This window comes from Perkinsus marinus (genome assembly GCF_000006405.1).
Source record: "Perkinsus marinus ATCC 50983 genomic scaffold scf_1104296927884, whole genome shotgun sequence".
Taxonomy (NCBI): Eukaryota; Perkinsozoa; order Perkinsida; family Perkinsidae; genus Perkinsus; species Perkinsus marinus.
This window is the reverse complement of record NW_003217015.1, coordinates 107,471-129,101: the sequence shown is the minus strand read 5'-3', so window position 1 is coordinate 129,101 and position 21,631 is coordinate 107,471. Positions and strand designations below refer to the sequence as shown.

Here is a 21,631-nt window from a genome sequence, read left to right as displayed (position 1 = left end):
GTAAGAGCTCACATTGGTCATCAGGTCCACTACGACTACTGTTCCTCTTTGTCCACGACCTGTGTCTTATTTCAATGGGGAGGGCCTCAAGAGGGAAATGGTTGGGCGAGTTGGCCATATCGCGAACTCTCGCCCTAGAGCTTATCGAAAGTAGGCGTTTTGTTGAGTCCATGAATCACCATTACGAAAGACTATCAATGTGCAATCAAGGGCGATGGTTTTCCTACGCACGTTGTTTAAAAGGTGCCCTTGCTGCCCAAGCGGACATTTTCGCTTCCTTACCGGACTTCACAGAACTCGCTCGAGAAGTCCTCGTGCCCACAGTGGAAAGTACTATTGCTGTTTGCCAATATGATTTCAAAGTAAGACGAGGCTTCTCAACATACCACAATGACCACGCGCCACCAACAGGTTCTTATTCGTGCATTGAGAATCGTCTATCGACTCTGTTCATACCCGCCTCTTTGCTCACAACTGGCCCGCGAGATCTGTGGCGACCCTTCGCCATCGGGGGAAAAATTGGTCCACGGACCAGCTCGGGGCCTCGTACCGTTGATGCTGCGTCAACTACTGCTGCGACACGATCGTCCACTTTGGGCCAGATCGGCTGTTCTTGAGACCTTCAAGAAGATATTACAGTCCGATGACTCCTCCAATGGCTTCCTCACTGTCCTCTTCCTGGGCTCATCATCAGACAGTGCGTTCACTTCCTCACCGTTGGATGCCACTATGAACGACAGTGACAGCAGTCCAGCATCGGCCGCCCCAACAGGTCGCCGTGACCTCCCGACTGACCCCAAGTCCAATAGATTCGTCGAGCTTGTCAACAGCCTCAGTCATGTGCTACATCATCTATGGTTTGCATCAGTGCCAACCCCTCTTGATACCACCGACAGCAGGATGATGAAGATGTCCACTCTCCTCGAGGATGCTGACCTGTCCACACCCACCACTGGCAGTGACCTCCTCACTCTGGGAGTCTCCCATGTCTTTGCCGGTGAGGGCCGGGTGTCCCTACTCGACTGCCTGGCTGACTCGGACCCTCCTTCCTCTGTGAACCCGTCCTTTGGGGCGGCATTGGCGGCTGATACCATACTCCTCTTGGTGGACCACATCGAGTCTCGCGATATGCTAGCCTGTTCATGGGCTCCTCTACTATCATCACTCAGTCTTCTGCTTAGTGTACGCTTACCTAGGTCCAGGAGTCAGATGAGCGATGAAACTACTATGATGACTGATGACGACGAAGCGTTCGACATCTTCCTCCAGAGTGTCCTCAGTGCCCTTGAACGGTTACTTCTACAGTGTTCTAAATACCCCCAGCTCAGCAGTGGTCGGGACAGCTGCCTCGAGGCTTTGGCGAAGGAGTCCCTCCCTCGTAAAGATGCACTCAGGCTGGACTGTCACACCGCCACATGTGCTAAAGGCTTCCTCAACATCTGTCATAGAAGTGGTGAAAGGCTGTCGGTGCCGGGCTGGACTCTGGCTCTGAAGACCTTCGAGACCCTCTGCCTTCGATTCATCAGCCCAGAACAGCAGTCGAGTGCAGCGAACTCTGATAGTGGTCTCGAGTGCCAAATGCTCGCGGTGTCAATGGACTCGCTCTTCTCGACTTCTCCGGAAGCGGACGGGTCCTTCGTAGACATGGTAGATGCCCTGGTCCACAGAGACACTTGTTGGTCACTAGAAAGGCTAGCAATGGCATTAACATCAGCAGAGCCGAGGCGACTGGACTTGGTCCTGACTACTATCGTTACTCCTGCCCTCGAGACGAGTATTCATCCAGAGGAAGCCGCGGTCTGCATCGGCAAGGTCCTCGTCGGGCACATATCCAATCAAGGGTGCTGCGTTAAGGGTCTTATTGAGCCCCTCAAGGCCTTCACCACCTCTGCCCCTGAGACCGTCGTGTCCATCCTTAAGGACCTCATGGTACACTCTCCCGTTGCCACCAAGCTCGACACGGAGGGTTGGGTGTGCCTCAGTGAACTCGTCCGTGATCTCTGTGATGTGCCCACGGTCGTTGCAGCATCACAAGCTTCATCGATCGGTAAGCGATCGAGCCAGTTGATGGTGAACCAGCTGCACTTGTCGGTGTACTCCTTACTCGAAGTGCTGGTCATGGAATGCATAGACGTTCTACCCAACTCTAGCTTGGCCCTGCTCATTGACGGCCTCCAACGTCTCAGCACCAACAGTGTCATCAATACCTCCTTGAAGGCCTTGGGTCTACTCTGGAACGTCTCTGATGCGTTGATGAGCCGCATGTCCGGTGGTAGAGGAGGCGGGGTTTCTGACCACAGTCGTCGTCACTACAGCACTGGCAGCAGTACTGGTGATGGCAATCCTGCCAACGCTGAGCCTATCACTTTCGATCCCCAAGAGAGTGGTCGCCTCTGGTTCGATCTCCTCACTAAGTTCAAGAGTGCATCATTGGACCCGAGGCCGGCAGTGAGGCACTGTGCTATAAGGACTATGGTCTCGATGCTCAATGCTGCTTGCGGGTGCCCGGAGGTCCATGCCGCCTCTGCGGTTGGAGTCATGTGCGATACTCTCGCTGAGGTGGTCGCAGCTAGCACTACTGCCACTACCCTCAACGGCTCACAAGAAGACGACCGTTCCAACCGGGGGTCTTCGGAGGGTCTCATCGTACACCATTCAAGGGACTCTGTTCAGAAGCAATGGAGCGAGACCTGCGTCCTGGTCCTGGAGGGATCCGTCTCTATTGCTAGCAAGTACCACACTCTGATGACAGCTGAGGAGTTCGATACGCCTAGTCTCGCCATATTGGACTTCATTCAGCCCCGCCTGGCTGGTAGGGAGGGGGAGGTCCATGCGGCATGTGCCAACGCCTTGGTTGAGCTCCTCCGTCTGGGTGCTACTGATAAGGACACGAAACTGTGGTCCCGAGGATGGCAACTGGTAGCTTACATAGCGGACACTCTGGTGGAGGAGTCACTAACATCAGAGGAGCCTAGTGTGCTGCTGCCTCTCAACTTGGCAGAGCTTATCAAAGAGCCGCAGTCTCTGGCAGCCTTTCGTTGTGATGACGTCATCGTCCTTGCCTTGTTGGTCATGGCCACCGTAACTCGGCCTTCTACCTACCTCCAGTCGGCCCTCCCCTTCAAGGACGTATGGATTCCCACTATGCTATCGGACCCCACTAAGCGAGGGGCAGCAGCTTCAAGTGCAGGGAGGAACGGTGTGAGTGCTGGTCTTTGTGAGGTTGCTTCCCGAGGACGATGTGCCCAACTTCTCTGGGGTAAGACTGGTTCATCAGCGTCTTGGGAGGCTCGCTACCGACGCCTGCCTGAAGCCCTCAAGGGTCCTGTTGTCGAGGCTAGGGCCAGAGATGAGTCTTGCGATGAGTGTCACCAGCCGAGCTCGACGAAGGCCATATTGTTCTCGAGAACTGCCCAACGGTTACCACATAAATTTATGGAGCTCTGGTCGGTCCTGGACCTCGTGGCCACTAGTGACGTCCCTGAGGGCTCGTTGGAGGTACTGGTCCAGCTGCTATGTAATGCCTTCTTGGACCCCCAGTACTGCCTGAGGGACTCCCTTACGGCCGCTTTGGCCGTACGGGCCGGTAACACCTGTGAGATCATCGCCAGGAAACTGAGCCTCTCGAGCGAAGTTAAGTCGGTGGTCCTCGAGGCTACCACATCAGCAGCTATTGATCTCTTACGGACCTATTATGCGGGGGGCACCGGTGGTGGGCAGTCGTGGAAGGCCAGTGGCCTTTGGGAGCTGGCCGCCGAGATGGTCTCAACAAGCCTTGATGGACTCAGCTTCCAAGGAACTACTGCTGAGGAGTTACAGCCTTTCTGGTCGGATTGTGTCGAGGAGTTGTGCAAGAAGCTCCCCTCGGTCTTGCAGATCCATTATCGCTACTCTCACCAAAGGGCGGTATCGGGCCCTGTTGATGGTAATAGAGAGGCCGACTATAAGGCCGACTGGGCCACCGTCTCTGCTGTGGCGGTCCTCATCGCCCTATGCCGATCGAAGTTCGCGGACCCAACCAAGGTCGTGGAGCTCACGAGCAAACTGTGCGACACGAAAGCCCGTGGGGGTGGTGACCTTGGTCGCTGTGCCCTTCGCGTGCTCTTCGCGGTGGCCAGTCCCAGTGGCATGCTGTGGTCTTCAGAGGATATCAAGGCCACCTCCATCAAGGTGGCCGAGCGGTGGGTTGGTCATCGGTACACTACAGAGGGTCACTTGAATGCCACCACGCCCTCTAGTCCCACCGATTATGGGGCGCGTGACGCTGGCATGGAGATAAGCTCCCAGTTGCGTATGCTGGGCACGTCGGAACTCTGCAGGCGCATATGCTGTACTCTCTCACAGTACGCTGAGGACGAGCAGGCTACCACTGATGACCCTATGGCCCACCATCGAACCGAGCAAGTTCTCTTCGTTTTGGGCCGACTTTGTGATGTTGCTGATGAGCAGCTCCTTTTAGCGACTCTACCGGCCTTATCGAAGTTAGTGGCGACTACCAAGGACGAGCGAGTCCGTCGAGGAGTGCCTCGAGTGATGCTCACCTTGGGTGAAGTGATGGGGAGCAAGGCAGCGTATAAGCAACTTGTTGGTTCTGATTTTGTGTAATTGCTGATACCGTTTCGAATCTCGCGTAAGGGTTTTGTTCTCCGATTTTCCCTTCCTCATAAGTTGAGACAGCGTTAATACGTCGCGCTCAATGTCCCACCTTGGCGACAGCAATGGTGGTGGTGGCGGCTTCTCATCTGCTACTACACCGAGTATCGAGAACTACATGCATGGTTCGGATTGGAGGGGCAAGTGGCGTCAAGGAGGAGGGGGAGGGGTCCATATCGAACCGATGAAGACAGCTGAAAGACAGTCAGCCTTTTCCTATCAAGACGGTGGGTCCAGTATGGACCATGCACCCACTGAGAGGCCAGGCTCTGGAGGGCCTGTCATTGTCGATTGGCGGAAGACTGCAGCTTCTGGTACAACGCCACCGAAGAGGGCCAGACCATGGTCCTCCTCGGCTGCTGAACCTCAGTGGCACAGCAATCATGCTAAGGGTCATCATAATCATCATCATCAAGTTCCTTGGGGAGATGACTGGCAGGAACAGCAGCAACAGCACTCGGGCTGGCAGGAGGGAGGAGGAGAAGAATGGCAGGGTGACCGTCATTGGGAAGGGAGAGGAGGCCGTTGGTGGAACTGGGAGGCGGAACATGGTGATGGTCCTTGGCAGCCTGAGGCTTGGAATGATGGTCATAAGAGCTGGGATGATGGTCGTGGACCCTGGCAAGAGCCTGGTCATCAGGAGGGATCTACAGACCAGGGTGATGAGCCTATCCCGAGTGGCGACGACAAGACACAGCAGGACGTGGATCAGCAGGGCGAGCCGTCCACAAAGAAGGCTCGCAGTGCGTCTATGAACTCCGATGGTCAGCAGCCTGGCAGTACCATTTTCGTCAACGCCCTCCGCAAGCTCTTCCAGGCTAAGAATGCTGCTGCTGCCGCCAAGGCTCCTACCAAAACGTCCCCTCAAAGTAGTCCGACGGTCCGGGAGAAGGTCCAAGAGAAGCCCTTGGGTGGTGGTGCTCTGACTGCCCTGCTTGCCAAGCAGGCCGTGGGGCCCATCGCTAAGGCCGCCGCCACTCCCACCATCCCTTCTCCAGGTAAAGGCCGATCGTTAGTCCATCAGTACTGTTATTGACTCTTCTTTAGGTTCTCCCTCAAACGGTCAGAGTGATACCGAACTGCGTAAGAATGTCCTCACGAGGCTACTTTCAAGCGAGAATGCTGGAGAGCTCCTACAGGACCCCAAAGGTATCCTCTTCCGCTGTGGGGGTGGTCATAATTCTTGTATATTCAGTTGTTGAGATGCTCCTTCAAGTGGCATCACAGCTGAATGAAAATGGCCTGGCTGATCTACAGAAGTCGGTGGTGAAGATCATCACGAAACTCCAATCGGCGTCGTCCACTGCTCCTCCTCCTCCTGATGCTGCTGCTGCTACTTCGTCTTCTACTTTGTCGCCGGATCAGTTGGCTAAACGCGATGCTTGTGTTGAGCGTTTGAAGGCAATTCTTGAAGGGTTGCGGGGACTATTCCTCAAACGCCAAGAAGAGCGTATCAGTAAAGCGAGCGCGTCCGCGGCTGCTGCAGTTGTCGCAGCCACGGCCACAAAGCCTGGTGGCCTCACCTCGACTACATCAAGTCACAGTGCTTTGGCCAGTCTTCTATCGGGGGTGTCCGCCCAAAATGAACCGATATACGATCATAAGGTGTGGACGGGTTATGTCCAACGATCGGGGGTCAACAAGGCAAAGGTGAACCTCTTCGCAACTCTGCCAGTCAATTCGCTGCTCACTGCTCTGGTCGCACAACTCGGCAACGAGCTCAACTTGAAACTTCGCGTTCCTGACACTGAGGTACGCCAAGGAAGAGGAGGAGTCACCCGAGTCATTTCCGCTGAACTTTTTATCATCGTGTCAAGTGTGTGTAGTATAGCCAGTAAAAGTATCACCCCTCGATGATGTTTAGTAGTGTAGTGAAGACGAGTATAGTTTTTAGAGCGTTCTTGGACATTGAAGCACTTGATGATCCGCTATCACTTTCTCATGAGTAACTCTCGAGATCAATACGTTATGGGTAGGTATTGCATCAGCGGCAGAATCACACGGAAAGCTCAGCTCTGTTGCTCATGAAGGCCGACTCCGCAGCTGGTAGGCAATAACAGCACTACGCGCAACTACACTCACACAAACGACTGACGATCATCACCCACACTAGTCTCACTCTTCTCTCAGATCAAGCCGAGCTGAACGCCCAAATCGCCTATTTCAATGGGAGGAATCGATCAGGCGTAGCCAAGCTCGAACGTGACGGCGATCACTACGCCGCCTTCATGATTCCACCTGGGCCACTCGCTGAGAAGTAGTCGAGAGACCACATTCCGCGCATAATAATGACGATGTGTGTTTAGGTTAATTGGTACTGATAACTACAAGAGGTGCAATCCAGACGATATGGCAACGGTATGTATGATTACAAAATCTGATACCAATGCCTCCGCAGTCGCCCCTCATTGAGGGCAGTAGCAATGAGTAGTTCTCAGTTGTAGCATTCCCACTATACATTTGCCATCTGATCGGAAAGAGTATTTGTGTTGCTGGTCACAGTTTCAATGAAAGCCGAGTGCTGAGGGAGACGAAGGCCTTGGCGGCCCATTGGCGCTTCAGTGATGATTAGCAGCAGCGCCTCGGCCTGGTAGTTGACGATGTGTACTTGTGATCCTTCTCGGATGCCGTATGTCAAGTCCATGAGGTGATAGAACGACGCGACTACCGATGTCGGCAGCAACTCTAGTGAGAACATTGAGAAACTAGCCCTCCCTCCCAAGGTTCTGGCCACGGGGTTCTTAGATTGACAACTCGTTGCGATGGGTATACTTGGAAACGGTCATGTACGCAGCCCGGTATCCCTGGTTGGGACGGTATGATGATGGGCTTGTACCACAGTGATGACGATACTGATCCGTGTTGGTCATATCAACACCGTGGACGGCAACGAACTGTTGCTGCCTCTCTTCTCATTCTCTCGAGTATGACGCGTATACTGCAGTTGTTCATCCAGCTCTTCGTGTTGCTAGAGACCAATATGTTCTGGACCCCAATCATGGGCACACATTACTCCGATTGCACGCGCTCGATCTACCCCTCAATCTTCACCCTCTGTCCCTCCAAGCGCACACCTATGATGAGCACACACTCACAGATGGTCGCTCTCACACGTAATATGAGATTCGTAAGCTTTTCTCTCGGAGAATCTTTATATCTCGCCCGCCTTAATGTGTAACCGTGAGACGCCACTGAAACGCGCTAACTCGACTCGATCAATTGATGAAATACGCGTCGATGGTAATGACAAGATTCTTACGTTGAGAAAATCACTAATCACTTCTCTCGCTCCATGTGTACGCATGCCCGTAAAGACTCTAACGGACACTTTCCGAGTGTTGTCACACAAGTTTGGAGCCAAGGTACACGCATACTGTTCAACGATTTTCTATACACTTTCTCTTGTCGGAGTATGTGTTACTCCAATCTTCACCGGAGTTCTCTACATTTTGTCACTGCGGGTACCAAATTGTCGGACTGTTGATTCCCGGTTAACTTCCACTCAGTTTTTGTGTTGATAATATCCATGCTGGTCTATTCACGATTCTCTGTTGAACCAATTCTCTATGCTGCTGAGATGCGTGGTACTAACACAACTCATCTCATGAGTATAGACAGCTGACCTGATCAGTTCAGAGTAATGCGATCCAGTTAACGATGAAGTTTATCTTGGTTGGGCTGGTTTGTGCGCCTATTGAGGATAGATAGTTCCAATTATCCACAAGCGAGCATACGCAGAGACCACTCAGTTGTTTACTAAGCAGATCGAAAACTATCTGCGAATAATTTGATCGCTTCTCATCAGAACCATTAGAAGCCGTGGGCGGCAAAGCTAGAGGACGTCTACCTCATGGTTGACCCCACCCAGCTACAACGATATAGCGCACAAACAGAAATCACCAGCGAACTAAAGTAGACCCTTCAATGCAAAGAGGACTGGTTATAACAATGACAGTGAGTTATTGAGCCAAGAGCAATTACCTCCATGAACTGTCACAGACACGTCGCCCAATTCTCAAGTGATATTTTACTCAACATGATCAGTGAGCTTCCGAAACTCAATCCTTCGTCGTTATCATCATTAGTAGTATTTAGTAAAAGTAGTGATGGAGATAGTAACAAAGGCATGGGTGTCTAATGGTCCCTCACAATGATCATTCAGCAGCAACCCCACAACCGGTGGCAATGAATCGACGGAAACGATATATACTTCTTGGAATAGCACCAACTGCACAGCTAGTAGCCAACTTCACGACAGTTAATTCTTCTTCTCCTCCTCGGCACTCTCCGTCTTCTGTTCCTCTTGCTGCTGTTCGTTAGAGCCCTGCTGATACGCTTGGGAAGAGACCTAAAGAGAAATCACTCATTCAAGCTGTACATAAAAATGACCACAATGTACCTTCCAGGAGGCATCCTGCAGCTCCTTAGTCTTGTTCTTGATCTCATCAACATCATCCGTAGTCAGAGTGGACCTCACAGCCGCGATCTTTTGCTTCAAATCCTCGGCATCAGCATCGCTCATCTTGTCCTTCAGCTCACTGAGTTGCCTCTCCACAGAGTAGACGAGAGTCTCGGCGTCATTTTTAGCACCAACGGCCTGCTTGCGCTTCTCATCTTGCTCCTTCATGCTCTCAGCCTCGTTAACCTGATGACAACCGTCCGAAACAAACACCTACGTCAACACACAGTCTACCATCTTGTCGATATCAGCATCAGAGAGACCACCAGAGGACTGAATGGTGATATTCTGTTTCTTGCCGGTGGACTTGTCCATAGCGGACACATTGACAATACCATTGGCATCAATATCGAAAGTAACTTCGATTTGAGGCACCTAACGACAAATCGATCGAAAACTCAACCTGATAGAGAACCACCTACACCACGAGGAGCAGGGGGAATTCCAACCAAATCGAACTGACCAAGGAGCTTGTTGTCAGCAGCCATTTCTCGCTCGCCCTGGAAAACCTTGATACCGACCTAACAGGAGGAAAAAGTGAGGTCTTTTATCCAAGGGTAACAATAGCGATGGACTCACCTGAGTCTGGTTATCAGTGGCGGTAGAGAAGACCTGAGACTTCTTGGCAGGGATGGTCGTGTTACGGTTGATCAAACGAGTGAACACACCTCCAAGGGTCTCAATACCTGCAACACTCCTAACTCACCACTCCAGCATCTACGAAGGCTCACCAAGAGACAGAGGGGTAACATCCAATAGAAGGATGTCCTTCACATCTCCCTTGAGAACACCAGCTTGAATGGCAGCACCCATGGCCACAGCCTCATCCGGATTAACACCCTTATGAGGCTCCTTACCGTACAGCTTCTTCACTACCTAAAACCAATCCCAATCTACAAGAGCACACTAGTAATAGTATGCTACCTCAGACACCGCAGGCATACGAGTCATACCACCAACAAGGATGACTTCACTGAGCTCGTCCTTCTTAAGACCAGCATCTCTAAGGCAGGCCTCACAAGGGGCCTTGGTCTTGTTGAGGAGATCAGCAGTAAGACCCTCCAACTGAGCGCGGCTCAATGTCATCTGCAGATGCTTAGGGCCCGAGGCATCAGCTGTGATGAAGGGCAAGTTGATCTCAGTCTGAACCTTGCTGGAGAGCTCAATCTTGGCAGTCTCAGCGGCCTCCTTCAGCCTCTGCAGGGCCATACGGTCCTGCCCGAGATCGATGCCCTGCTGCTTCTTGAACTCAGCGATCAAGTGCTTGAGGATGACCCTATCGAAATCCTCGCCACCCAAAGAAGTATCACCGTTGGTGGCCTTCACCTCAAATACACCACCAGAGATCTCCAGAATGGAGATATCGAAGGTGCCTAATTACCACATAATTCCACCCCAATAGACGCAGTGGCTAAGCTTACCTCCACCGAGATCATAGACTGCGATGGTCTGACCTTCATTCTTATCACAGCCATAAGCAAGGGCAGCAGCAGTGGGCTCGTTGATGATACGAAGGACCTGTCGACAGGAGACACTCCACACGAACGGATGAACGAGGAGAGAATCCTCACATCAAGACCAGCAATTTTGCCGGCATCCTTGGTGGCCTGCCTCTGGGCATCATTGAAATACGCAGGGACGGTGATAACAGCTTGCTTAACGTCGCGGCCGAGGAAAGAGTCCGCAGTCTCCTTCATCTTCATCAGAACGAAAGCACCAATTTGGGAAGGAGAGAACCTGAGCAATATCAACAAAGACCATTCCGGAAAACCTCTCCCATGGGTGGGTATATCCTACTTCTCGTTGTTAGCCTCGAGCCACGCATCGCCGCTCGTGCTAGCAACAATCTTATAGGGCATTTGCTGCTTATCCTTCTGAGTCTCAGGATCGTTGTACCTTCACCACAAGTTGATGCCAGAGTCCACGACACACACACAGTAGACACTCACCGTCGGCCAATGAGACGCTTGGTGGCGAACAAGGTATTCTCGGGGTTGGTAACGGCCTGACGTTTAGCGGGCATGCCAACTAGCCTCTCGCCGTCCTTGGTGAAGGCAACTACTGATGGAGTTGTACGCATTCCTAAAACAAGCGGGATCAGCCCAACTCTATAATTTCCATGTGCTCACCCTCAGAGTTCTCGATCACACGAGCTTGAGAACCCTCCATCACTGCTACACAGGAGTTGGTAGTTCCCAAATCGATACCAACGATATCTCCAGTAGTCTTAGCGAACCGAATCGCACTCGTTGAGAGGAGCCTCATAGCCGAAGGACGGGCCAAGGCGATGCTAGGCGTGAGCTTAGAGAGCATAGTAGTGTTACTGTAGGGGGCTAAAAAGTCGTACAAGGGGATGGAGAGGACTGATCTTTGCTCAATGCTATATTTGCACGAAAGTTGCAAGAAACACAGCATATTTCGCTGCGCCCGGATGATCGATAGTAGTGACTTGGTAGGACAGCATCTCTGCTTACAAAGTGGACAACTGTGAGTTGAGCGGACAAACTAAATGACTGTATGTTATTGAACAACAGACATGCTACAGCAGTATGATAGAGTGTTAAGGGCGAACAAACGAGCGAGCGAAGTTGAGGGACAATTAAGAGGACTATTCGTGAGAACCTTATGAAGTGTATTATCTCCATTGCGTAGTTGTTTTCGACGAATTAGAACCATCAATTGTCGGAAGAACTTCTATGAATATCATCTCATCAGGCGGCCTCTTCCTCGTGCATCTCACAGAAGGTATTGAGCACTGGAGTCTGAATGGCCACGGAAATACCACTGTCTCGTCTCCTACTCGAATGACTCAAGTCTACGCTCGGGTGCATCCAGTGCTGGATCCTCGACGCCTAGCTAACCACTGTGGTAAACTCAACGCCGGTATCCCTTCCAGAAACCGGGCAAAAACAACCACACATGCACACGTGCCATATCAGGGCTCCTCTTTTTCTTCTCTTATCCCAGGCCTTAAGCGCCAGTCAGCGAGAGGTGACATCTTTACAGTGTACCCATTCTTCTCAGCCACTTTATGTCGGAGTCGGTGGACCCACCGAGACTCAGTCTAACAGTGACTCCATCACCGAGAACATAACCAAGAGCATCACCTTATCATTCACATAATGGAAGCCGTCATTGGCCTCATAGACTACTTTCTCGATCGGATCGACCACAGGGAAAAACAACGAACCAACATCCGTGAACTCGCGATCTGAATTGTCGCGCGCCATAAAATTCAGAATACGAATTGCTCACTACTCGGTGCTGTTCCCGTATAGAATCCCCACTGAGCATTCTCACTGGCATCAGGGGGATACAACTGGGGCTTCCCGATGAGCTCAGAAATGTCATAAATACTAAAAATCCACCATCACTTAGCGGAGCGAAGCACCACAATCACCACCTACTCTCGCCAACCACCTTCTATCCTTTCTCTCTTTGCTGCCTCTCGACTTGCCTGAGCACTACCGCGCACAATATGGTTGATGAAATTGACAAAAGACAGACTCATGGAATGAGCATTGTCAGTGTCATCCAGAAGCTCAGTAGCCAAAGGTGATACTAATGTTGCCAGGCTATAGACCAACCTCAGGGTAGGACCAAACAAGTTCAGATATACTACCGAATCCGATATGCATCAACAGTAGTGAGCTCATCCTCCCTGTCACCAGCACAAGCAGCTGATGCCTCTAGGAGTCCCTTGTACTCTAGAGGTGAGGAACGGGTCAGAAGGTAGACCAGCAACAGAGAGGCGAGCGTAGGGTGACGGGGCGGAGTGGATCTGTGGGTTATAACACTGTGCTATGAGAATTACACTCACCCTAGTGTGCTGAAAATCCTCGTGATACTTCCCTCCCTATCAGATTCAATAGCCGCGCCCAAGCAATGACCCAAAGACATGTGCCGCTCACGCTCCGTCGAATGGGATGATATCACCTACCCAAGGGCTCTCCATCTACTAGGTAATCCGAAACGAAGGGCCCGCCCCTCGAAATTTCTCAGCGCAAGAGAATATCAGACAAACTTCCAAGTTGAAATGTATGTTTGTTTCCCTTAATCATTATAGGAAATTACGCAGGAATTCGGGTAAAAGTGCACAGAAACCAATGCGCATTTCCCAAAGTTTGAAATTTTAAATTTCCTCAGAAATATTGTTACCGAAACACGTGGTTGACTATATATTTTCCCATACGGACAAACTCAGGCGCCATTTTGAAGTTGAATTAATTCCAGCTCGACAAGCCACGACGATATGTCCATTGGAAAGAGCTCTTCGAGAGCTCGAGAAAAAATTCACCTAGGCCTAGGCCTAGTAAAAATTCACGCACCTATTCACCTAGGCTGAGAAATTTCGAGGGCTGGGCCCTTGGTTTCGATCACCCTGTACAGCCCAGTAGCCCTTACCTTTTCCACCAGAGCAGTGAGGTCCTCATCGGGTATCCTGAAGCCCCGACCGGCAGCTAAATGCGCTGATAGAGGCGTCCCGTCCGACCCTACAGATGCCTCTCGGAAGTACTGTGCCCATTTAGACAGTACCTTCCCAGTTGCCCTGGGGGGTCGACCCGAGATCATAGAATGTGGATACACTTCCGAAAGTGGCTCGTACGTCTTGGTCGGTGTTGATAGTTACTGGAGAGCGCTCCACCGTGACGGCATCTGAGCGAGTTGAGCAGTAACGACTTCGCCAGCGATCCCGAAAGGTCATCCAATAAGAAGGGGTCCAGCTACCTAGGCGCTCGGAGTGTTCCATTGCTGCTGTTGCTGGTTCAGCACAGAAGTACCGCCACAGCCGGGCGGCAATCCCCCGTGCTACTACTCCCGATGTGAGGCTGACGTAATAGGGTGCGCACAGCATGAAGATGCATTTGCTAAGCAGTGCCTAGCCAAAAGAATACAATCACGCGCCACAAAATTACGCGCGCGCCTTGAAGTCCAATTTCCACGTGTAACGAGATGTTTCGAAGTTTTGAAGTACATCCTTCCGCGATTCTGATGTAGAAGCGGGAATCTTATCCACTCGTTCATCTAAGGGCTTACTTTCGTAGGTAAGGATTATACCTCCCTCCATCTGAACCATACAATAATCCCAATTTTCGCTGACTTAATAGTGATGTATAGGCACATTCCAATTCTTGGTCACTATGTCCTTGACGCTCTCAATATTCATGCTGCTACTTCCACTGACGCCAGCCTTGCGGCTCTTGGCTCAAGGAGAGGGCGTGGTTGACTTTGCACCTCTCCAGGCTGGTTCTCTTCCACCGCTACCCCCTAACGTCAAAGTTTTCCCATACGACGCTTCAACGGACACTTGCTTTGTGGTCAACCAGGAAGGTAGTTTTCTGTTAACCTTCCAGGCCAAGAATGAGACTTTTACGAAGATTGTTCATTGTGACAACATCAAATATTATTTGTAAGCAACCACGCGGTTTGTCGTGGATCTCTCAACGTTTTCTCTCAGTGAGAACCGGATCGCCACTGGCTGTGAAGTCAACGGAGTACTACACCAATTCGCCTCGAACATTCCGGACCCCATGGGAGTGTATGCCTTCTATGGAGTAGAGCCGACGGTGAATGAGGAGAATATATGCTCTCACGGAGCGAAACTCATATGGAGGCAACTACGCTACCAATGGAACGCTCACGCCTACAAGGATATATGCTTGGTGATGGCAAACTTGTTCAAGATTGTACCACAGTGTCGTGCAGGCCGTTGATGCTCATGGGGTCAACACTGCTGATACTACTGTCGCGTACATGTCGCATGATGTTGTTGTTATGCTTTTGATGTTGGATGTTGCAAAGCTATGCTTTGTGTGATTAGTTCGAGGTGCTGATCGACTGATCAACGGGATGTTAGTATTGCGACTCTCACTCTGATTAGCTCACTAGTGGAGTCTTCTTAATAGTCCCTCATAATAACCGCTCTTCTCACGAGGAGTGAAAGCCACCAATGGGATATTTGTTGTGTATTATTTCATCGCGATGGTTATCTTCAGACTGAAGACTGAAGACTTCAGTGCCACTAATTATCCTATCGCGTACTAGCGACTTGGTCAGCGAAGTTTTCATTTCTCGCTATTTCAGTGCTTTCATTATCTAGAATGACTCTCATGCTATTACTATCATATGAGAAGTGGAGTCCCCTTGTTGCAGTAGTTTCTTGACACTTCGAGTATCAGTTCGTTCGGAAGTTCTCCTAAAGCCGTTGTGTAATTGTCGGTTTACTCAAAAAATCTTCCCCTAATTATCATCGCCCATCTCAAGCCGTTGTTTATCGCTAGTTATATTATGCTTTCGTATACACTGGGAACGTTGTGAAAAAAACCGTGCCGATCAGAAGCGATACGCCTATTAATAACCCGACTATAACGACCTGATGGGAGGTTTCCCATTCTGGATGGAAAACCTCCAGAATGATAGAACAAGCTCGCACAAAATAGACCACAGCTGACAGAGTGCAGTGTTAAGGAGCGTATTTTTTTCTTAGGCAAATTCAAAAAATCGGTGTTTCTCGTTAACGAATGAGAGTTTTGAGCTGAAACTTTAACAGGATATACGGAACGGTTACTGATATATCATGGCGAGCGAAATAATCACCCCCGCGAACCGTGCAGATTCCTTAGGGCCTAAGGCTTAGGCAACACAACAGAACCACTGAGTTTTCTCTTGGAAATGATTCAAACTTCATGGTTCATGGTGAATTTGCCTAAGAAAAAAATACGCTCCTTAGAGCTCGTCGCTTTGATCGAGACGTGAAAGTTGGTGATATTATTGTATTGGTGATTCAAGCCAAATATTAATGCGACGAATTTCGTGGCATGCGTTTCGTCGTGGACACGCATGTGATTTGGTGGCTTCTCGCCGAGGCTCGTGGGTACGATTCACGGATGGATGAAATAAATCGCAAGTGTACGAAAAGTAATGGATGAGGTGTTTTGGAGGAAACGATCGTTATGAGAGCATGAATGGATGGAACGGCGTGGAAGGAAAGAATTGACCGAGAAGATCATAGATGAAATAGAGATGAACGAATAGAGCTGGACGAAAGTGACGTGGATGAGTTTAGGTGTACAAATACGCTCATTGACGAAACACTCGTAGACGGATGTTTCAAATTGGAAGTTTCAATAAGCCGCGCCGTGTAGCCTACACGGTGTAGGTCGTGGGTCCGAATCCTGGGTACGTAAATCAAAATGAGCCCTCAAAAACTGCTAGGAGCTTTGTTGAGGTTCAAGAAATGCTCCTAAAAGAAATCCGAAATTATGAAATCTGTTGAGGTTTTTGAGTCCCTTCTTTTAAGAGGTTCTCAAACCTTAGGAAGCTCTTCTTTAAAGTAGGCTCAACTTGAGCCGCTCAAGAGGAGTGAAAATCACCACTGGGATGTTTGTTTTGTACTCCTTTATCGCGATGTTTTTTATCGGCGTCACTAATCGTCTTATCGCCTACTAGCGATTTGCTCAGCGAGGTCCTCATTTCTCGTAGAGTCGTTCCCGCTATCTAGGGTGGCTCTTATGCTATCGGCCCTGCATTGAAGATGCTTACCATCACGTGGAAAGTGAGGGGAATCTTTCGTAGCAGTAGTTTTCCTGATTCAATGAATACCGTTCAAAATGGAAGTCTTCATAAAAGCGTTTTGTAATTATCAGTTCACTCGGAATTTCCTTATTACATTTCTCATTTTGAACCGTTGTTTATCGCTACTAGCGATTCGCTAGGTGTTTATCCGCTCGGTAAGTTGTGAAACATGCTAGCGTTTAATAGCGATAAGTCTGTTGAATACATCTGATAAAAGGGCTTTGCTTGGGAATGTCTATGTGGTTGATGAGGAAGATCCTCGTATTCCCTTCACCGTCCGATGACGGTGACAGGCATCTCCTTATCTCCTCTGATGAAGTTCGTGTTCAGTCCAGGGAGTTCCCTTCTCTGTTGAACAGTAACAATCGTCAGTGTACATGGTCACTTTATATTCAGAGAGTTCCTCAGCGAGTGCCGCGCCCTCACGATGGGAGTAAAAAGTGTATCAGCGGTTTGGCGTTTCCACTATGTTAGATCGGCCATTGATGGTGTACTCATACCGCGCCATTCCCAAATCCTCGGCATGATGGTTCCCCTTCGGGCATCGCTCTCCTCCCCCCAGCTCGAAGCGATGCCATCGGGATGAGTAAGTCTATAGTTGACCAATAGTTGACCGGTTCGAGATATAGGAATCCAGGCATTATTCATAGTGAGCACCTCCATCATTAGAAGCTTGGAGGTACCTGGATTTGCCTCCGCTGGAACGAGGTGGTCATGGTGTCTCTGATATTTTATTTTATCTTTCACTTGCCATGGTGGTCTGCGTTTTGATTTTATACTTGTTGCGTTTTCAAGTGGTGAGTAGGGTGTGCATCGCTACACGAGGAAACCGGGTTCAAGAAGTTATACCACACCATTGGTAACTCTTGATAGGTGCACCAAAGGATGGAATGTCGTTTCGTCGAAGAAGGCTTTCAGCATAGTTGAGTGAATTGTAGTTTTATATTTGTTTCACTGATTCCCAATGTTTCGCAAGCCCTTGGGACATACGAGAGAAACGAGGCTCGGGGGAAAAGATAAAAAGAAGGTGCTACTAGGGTAGCGGAAATCTTCATAGTGCGCAGGGGTGGAGTATCTTGTGGACTAATCGTGTTGTCCTGCTCAGCTTATCGCGGAGATCCTTGGGCAGTACCCAGAGGCATCTACCTCTTCCCTGTTGGGGACTGGGCCGGTCTCGGAGCTCTCCTTGGAAAGCAAGACCACTATCTATATCGTTGAGGGCAACATCCCCGTCCTGTTCAAACTGCATGGCTCGACCTTGCTATACCCTACAGTATTCGGGCTCAATCGTACACAGGGATTGACAACAGTCCGCTATATAGTAGGGAGAACGCTGTGTATAGGGAAGTGCTTGACAAGAGTGTATTCAGATATCAGAAAATGTGGTGCGGTTTCTAGCAAGAGGAGCTGACCTAATGCTACCTGGAGTGGTAGTATAGTCGCAACGTAATGATGATCACCATGTGAGTGTGCTTAGAATAGGGTGGAAAGCCAAGAGCCTTTCGATGCTGGTGTGGTATGTGCTGTTAGAGTTGATGATAATGGCCCTTACGTGGCTATCGGTAAGGACGTAGTTTTCATCAATAGTACACCAGTGCTTCCTATAGGGCGATCAGTGTTGAGCAGCACTCAGTTGAATGCGGCTGAGAGTGCTCCTATGGGAGTAGTCGGCAAGGCTGTTGAGGTGATGAGGGGGAAAACTTGAATACTTCTGTCTTAGTCTCGAGAGTAAGACTTTCCCTATCAAGTTGTTGCCTTAGGTCATCCACAGTGTTGGTGACCAAATCTTCCAAATGGGCCCTAAAGGGCGCTTGATGCCTCCTCCTGCTGAGGGCCAGCCGCCAGTAGAGAATAATCTGGGAGGAGAGGAGGCAGAAACTACCTCTCCTGAGGTGGGCTTTGTGATATGGCGATACCACTATGTTGGTTACTCGTATGCTAGGCACCGAGTGAGTGTCAGCAAACACCCGAAATTGTGATGACGGAGAGCGAGCCAATGAGTCTGGCACAATACGACGAGTTGGTTAGGTGAGCTCGTGTACGCATGTTGGGCCTATTCTGTATCTTACTGGAGCATCCTCAAGATACGCCGTTATTGAAGTGTTAGCCAACGCTGATAAGACTTCGCTACCTATACAGGCAGCTGTTCTCTATTCTGATGCGCAGAAATCTTGTGCGAATCTACGGAAGCGCCCGGAGCTCATCTCACGGTAGTGTCCACGGACAGTTTGCGAAAATATGCACATAATCAACTACAATACAAAAATTCTGAGGAAATTTGGGAAATTCCTGAGCTTAGCTGAGGAGGGCGAACATATATTCCTCCAACACTGACCAGGGAATCCCGCCTGGTCATTCTGGGGGGCAAGGATGCTGTTCTAGGTTGGAAGAGCTCGGGCCTGAGCTTAAAGACGAGTCGCAGATTCGGGTGGATATCAAGAGGACGAGTTGGCGGAAAGTTGGTAAGCTCTTGAAGGAGCTGGAAAAGGAGGGGATACTCAAAATGAAGGACAGGAGAGGTGGGGGATATAATTATGGTCAACTACGTGTGTTGGTGACTTTTTGAAAATTTTTGGAAAAATGCTGAGAAATTCTTAATCGTTCTCGTACACTTCTATCCGCATTCGCGTGTGAACCTGAATAACGAGTGAGGAAACTCCCGAGCTCAGCTAAGGAAAGGTAGCGCTTTTTCCTGAGCAGGTGATGTTATTATTACAAGCATCAGTCAAGGCAAGGAGGAGCTCCAAACACACGCCATTACAGCGAAAACGGCTAAGTCAGCTCCTCGAACTAAGCCGGCCACTTCAGTGGAAGGTAGAAGTAGTAGTGTGGAGTCGTTTTTATCAAGAGCTCTTTGAATTAGCATTGAAGTCCTCGATCGAGTCAGACCTACGAGTAAGAGTTATTAGCATGTACAAACCGCATCAAGTGTGGAAACCCGTTCTAGAGGTAGGAGCGTTTCAACTGAACTCACCAGATGTGGCAGTTTCCAGGCCTCTATGGGGAGGGTTCTGGGCAAGCACGACTTCCTAGATGCCAAGCAATGCAGATTCTATTTCCAGAAGTAAGTTTCCGAATCCACTTTCGAAACCAGGGGACATGTTCCTTTTTTCCGTTCTGGACACTTTATCACAAAAAAATGTCAAAAAAGTAATAAAATTCGTCACATGTAGAGCGTCTTAGATACATAAAGGGTCTAGAGAGTTCCCATGAGGAGGTTGTCGGTGCCTCGGGAAACCGATCGAGCATATGTGTTGATAATCTCATTGCGAGCGCCCTCAGTAAAGGAGGAAAGAAGTAAACAGTAGAAGGGCACTTTTAGTCGCCGTCAATCCGCGGCTTAGAATTCAGCCTGATACGATGCTTTCCAAGGCAGAAATTGGTAAAGCATTCGAGAGTAAAGGCCTGGAGCTCTACACTGCAATCATACCATCGGAGGGTGAGGGGGGAGGGCCGGTCTGGACTGGTCCTGTTGGGTCTACTCGTTGCTCTCAGGGGATGAGCTCTCATCAGCTGATGTTATCGACCTATTGAAATATGGGCCAGCGCCCAGGATCACTATCAGGGTCACTGATAAGGTGTCGGGCAACAAGGTGAAGATATATGTCGGGAAAATGTGCACTTGGTCAGCTGCATGTATTGGTGACAATATCAAAACTGTGAAGAATTTTTCACCGTTGTTGGTTTCTGAACATTTGAATTCGTGTGGAAACTTGTATATTCTGTGGGGGAAAATATGCACTTGTTGAAGTACATTTGTTGGTGACAATGTGGAAGTTCTGAGGAAATGTTTGAACATTATTGTTAGTTTTCGCACACTTTTATAAACTCCTCTGATTAGTGAGGAAACTCCTGATCTCAGCTGAGGAAAGAGAACATATATTCCTCCACCACTGTTGAAGAGCGATGTTGTTTCTTTAGACGTTAACCCTCATAGGGGGAGTTGATAAGTACCACCTGAAACTGTCCGAGTTTGCTAAGGCATTGGCTAAGCACAACGCTTCGAGTGCCGCAGTTCGAGACGACCCTGTTCTTGGTCCTAACACTGTGATGGTGAGTTGGCCAGGGGATGGTATGCAAAGAAGGAGTGCTTGGTCAGGTCCAAGGCAATGTAGCACAGTCTGTGATGCAGTTCCTGGTCGAGGCTGTTGGTGTCCCTCGAGATAGGGTGGAGATTATCGATCGAACAAGGCCTAATCGTCGAAAGCATTGATGAGATTCTTCAGAGTGTTTCTGACGATGATGTTAAGCAGTTGTTTTCACCCTTCGTCTTGTCTCTGGGCAGTGTTGATCGAATATATGTTCGCTTTCCTCAGCTGAGCTCAGGAGTTTCCTATACAGTGTTGGAGGAATATATGTCCGCTTCCCTCAGCTGAGCTCAGGAGTTTCCTATACAGTGTTGGAGGAATATATGTCCGCTTCCCTCAGCTGAGCTCAGGAGTTTCCTCACTAATTAAAGGGGTTTATATACAAATTTGAGTAGGAGTGTTCAGAAATCAACAGCAGTCTCCCGAAATTTTCTCAAATTTTGCATATTGTCATCGACACGTATAGTTGACCATGTGCATGAGCATAGTCTCACACTGTCTCTGGGTTTATTTTTCATTATTTTCCGGTAATTTACCGGGAAAAATGATGAAAATATCAACTAAAACTTTTTGGCAGAATAAGGATTTCAGAAATACTGTCTGTTGTTTCTGTGATATGCCCGACGACTCATCTGATTCCTCGACGATGTCCTCAACGGAGACCTCCTCGAATGGTGAATCGCTGCGGCCCATAACTTCATACCGCCATAAGCTGGTTCGAGACCTCCACTGGGTATGCAGTTCGCATCATCTGCTCTCTGAGGGCTCCAAGAGGGCCACTAACGTCCCCACTTGGGGAGCCTCTCAGTTGGACTTTGTCGTTCGAAGGTCTCAAGATTGGTTTGCGATGCTTGAT

The 21,631-nt window shown here is 49.7% G+C and overlaps 5 protein-coding genes across 5 annotated transcripts; 3 read left to right on the top strand and 2 right to left on the bottom strand.

Annotated features, from left to right (window-relative positions):
* Positions 1–729: 729 nt before the first annotated feature.
* Positions 730–4,605, top strand: Pmar_PMAR010070 (hypothetical protein; the record flags this gene model as incomplete). The annotated part of the gene is made up of 1 exon (XM_002788493.1): positions 730–4,605. The coding sequence occupies one exon, from the start codon at positions 730–732 to the stop codon at positions 4,603–4,605; it is 3,876 nt and encodes a 1,291-aa protein (XP_002788539.1).
* A 91-nt stretch (positions 4,606–4,696) lies between these two features.
* On the top strand, positions 4,697–7,065 carry Pmar_PMAR010069 (hypothetical protein; the record flags this gene model as incomplete). Its single annotated transcript, XM_002788492.1, has 6 exons — positions 4,697–5,651; positions 5,701–5,802; positions 5,849–6,405; positions 6,630–6,699; positions 6,784–6,910; positions 6,960–7,065. 6 exons carry the CDS (start codon positions 4,697–4,699, stop codon positions 7,063–7,065), a joined length of 1,917 nt encoding a protein of 638 aa, XP_002788538.1.
* A 1,636-nt stretch (positions 7,066–8,701) lies between these two features.
* Pmar_PMAR010068 (chaperone protein DNAK, putative) lies at positions 8,702–11,453 on the bottom strand. The gene is made up of 12 exons (XM_002788491.1): positions 11,242–11,453; positions 11,062–11,194; positions 10,910–11,008; positions 10,684–10,849; positions 10,534–10,630; positions 10,037–10,485; positions 9,844–9,988; positions 9,692–9,798; positions 9,535–9,633; positions 9,347–9,487; positions 9,053–9,298; positions 8,702–9,001 (listed from the first exon to the last, which is right to left on the bottom strand). Exons 1-12 carry the CDS (start codon positions 11,423–11,425, stop codon positions 8,912–8,914), a joined length of 1,956 nt encoding a protein of 651 aa, XP_002788537.1. The 5' UTR covers positions 11,426–11,453; the 3' UTR covers positions 8,702–8,911.
* A 718-nt stretch (positions 11,454–12,171) lies between these two features.
* On the bottom strand, positions 12,172–13,862 carry Pmar_PMAR010067 (hypothetical protein; the record flags this gene model as incomplete). The annotated part of the gene is made up of 8 exons (XM_002788490.1): positions 12,172–12,323; positions 12,413–12,468; positions 12,520–12,687; positions 12,735–12,893; positions 12,933–13,048; positions 13,517–13,605; positions 13,649–13,768; positions 13,841–13,862. The coding sequence occupies 8 exons, from the start codon at positions 13,860–13,862 to the stop codon at positions 12,172–12,174; spliced, it is 882 nt and encodes a 293-aa protein (XP_002788536.1).
* Positions 13,863–17,651: 3,789 nt separating this feature from the next.
* On the top strand, positions 17,652–20,900 carry Pmar_PMAR010066 (Translation machinery-associated protein, putative; the record flags this gene model as incomplete). The annotated part of the gene is made up of 16 exons (XM_002788489.1): positions 17,652–17,714; positions 17,793–18,008; positions 18,165–18,249; positions 18,295–18,371; positions 18,448–18,579; positions 18,630–18,715; positions 18,772–18,897; positions 19,070–19,206; positions 19,388–19,501; positions 19,551–19,636; positions 19,681–19,751; positions 19,871–19,984; positions 20,032–20,126; positions 20,183–20,280; positions 20,609–20,740; positions 20,787–20,900. 16 exons carry the CDS (start codon positions 17,652–17,654, stop codon positions 20,898–20,900), a joined length of 1,746 nt encoding a protein of 581 aa, XP_002788535.1.
* Between the last annotated feature and the right edge of the window lie 731 nt (positions 20,901–21,631).

What these genes read in the sequence shown, in the direction of transcription:
- Pmar_PMAR010068 (XM_002788491.1), bottom strand. Translation starts at nt 11,425, where the DNA reads ATGCTCTCTAAGCTCACGCCTAGCATCGCCTTGGCCCGTCCTTCGGCT. An exon ending in CTCGAGGCTAACAACGAGAA is followed by an intron (nt 10,850 to 10,909) that starts GTAGGATATACC and finishes GATATTGCTCAG; the next exon opens with GTTCTCTCCTTCCCAAATTG. An exon ending in ATGCTGATATCGACAAGATG is followed by an intron (nt 9,299 to 9,346) that starts GTAGACTGTGTG and finishes GGTTGTCATCAG; the next exon opens with GTTAACGAGGCTGAGAGCAT.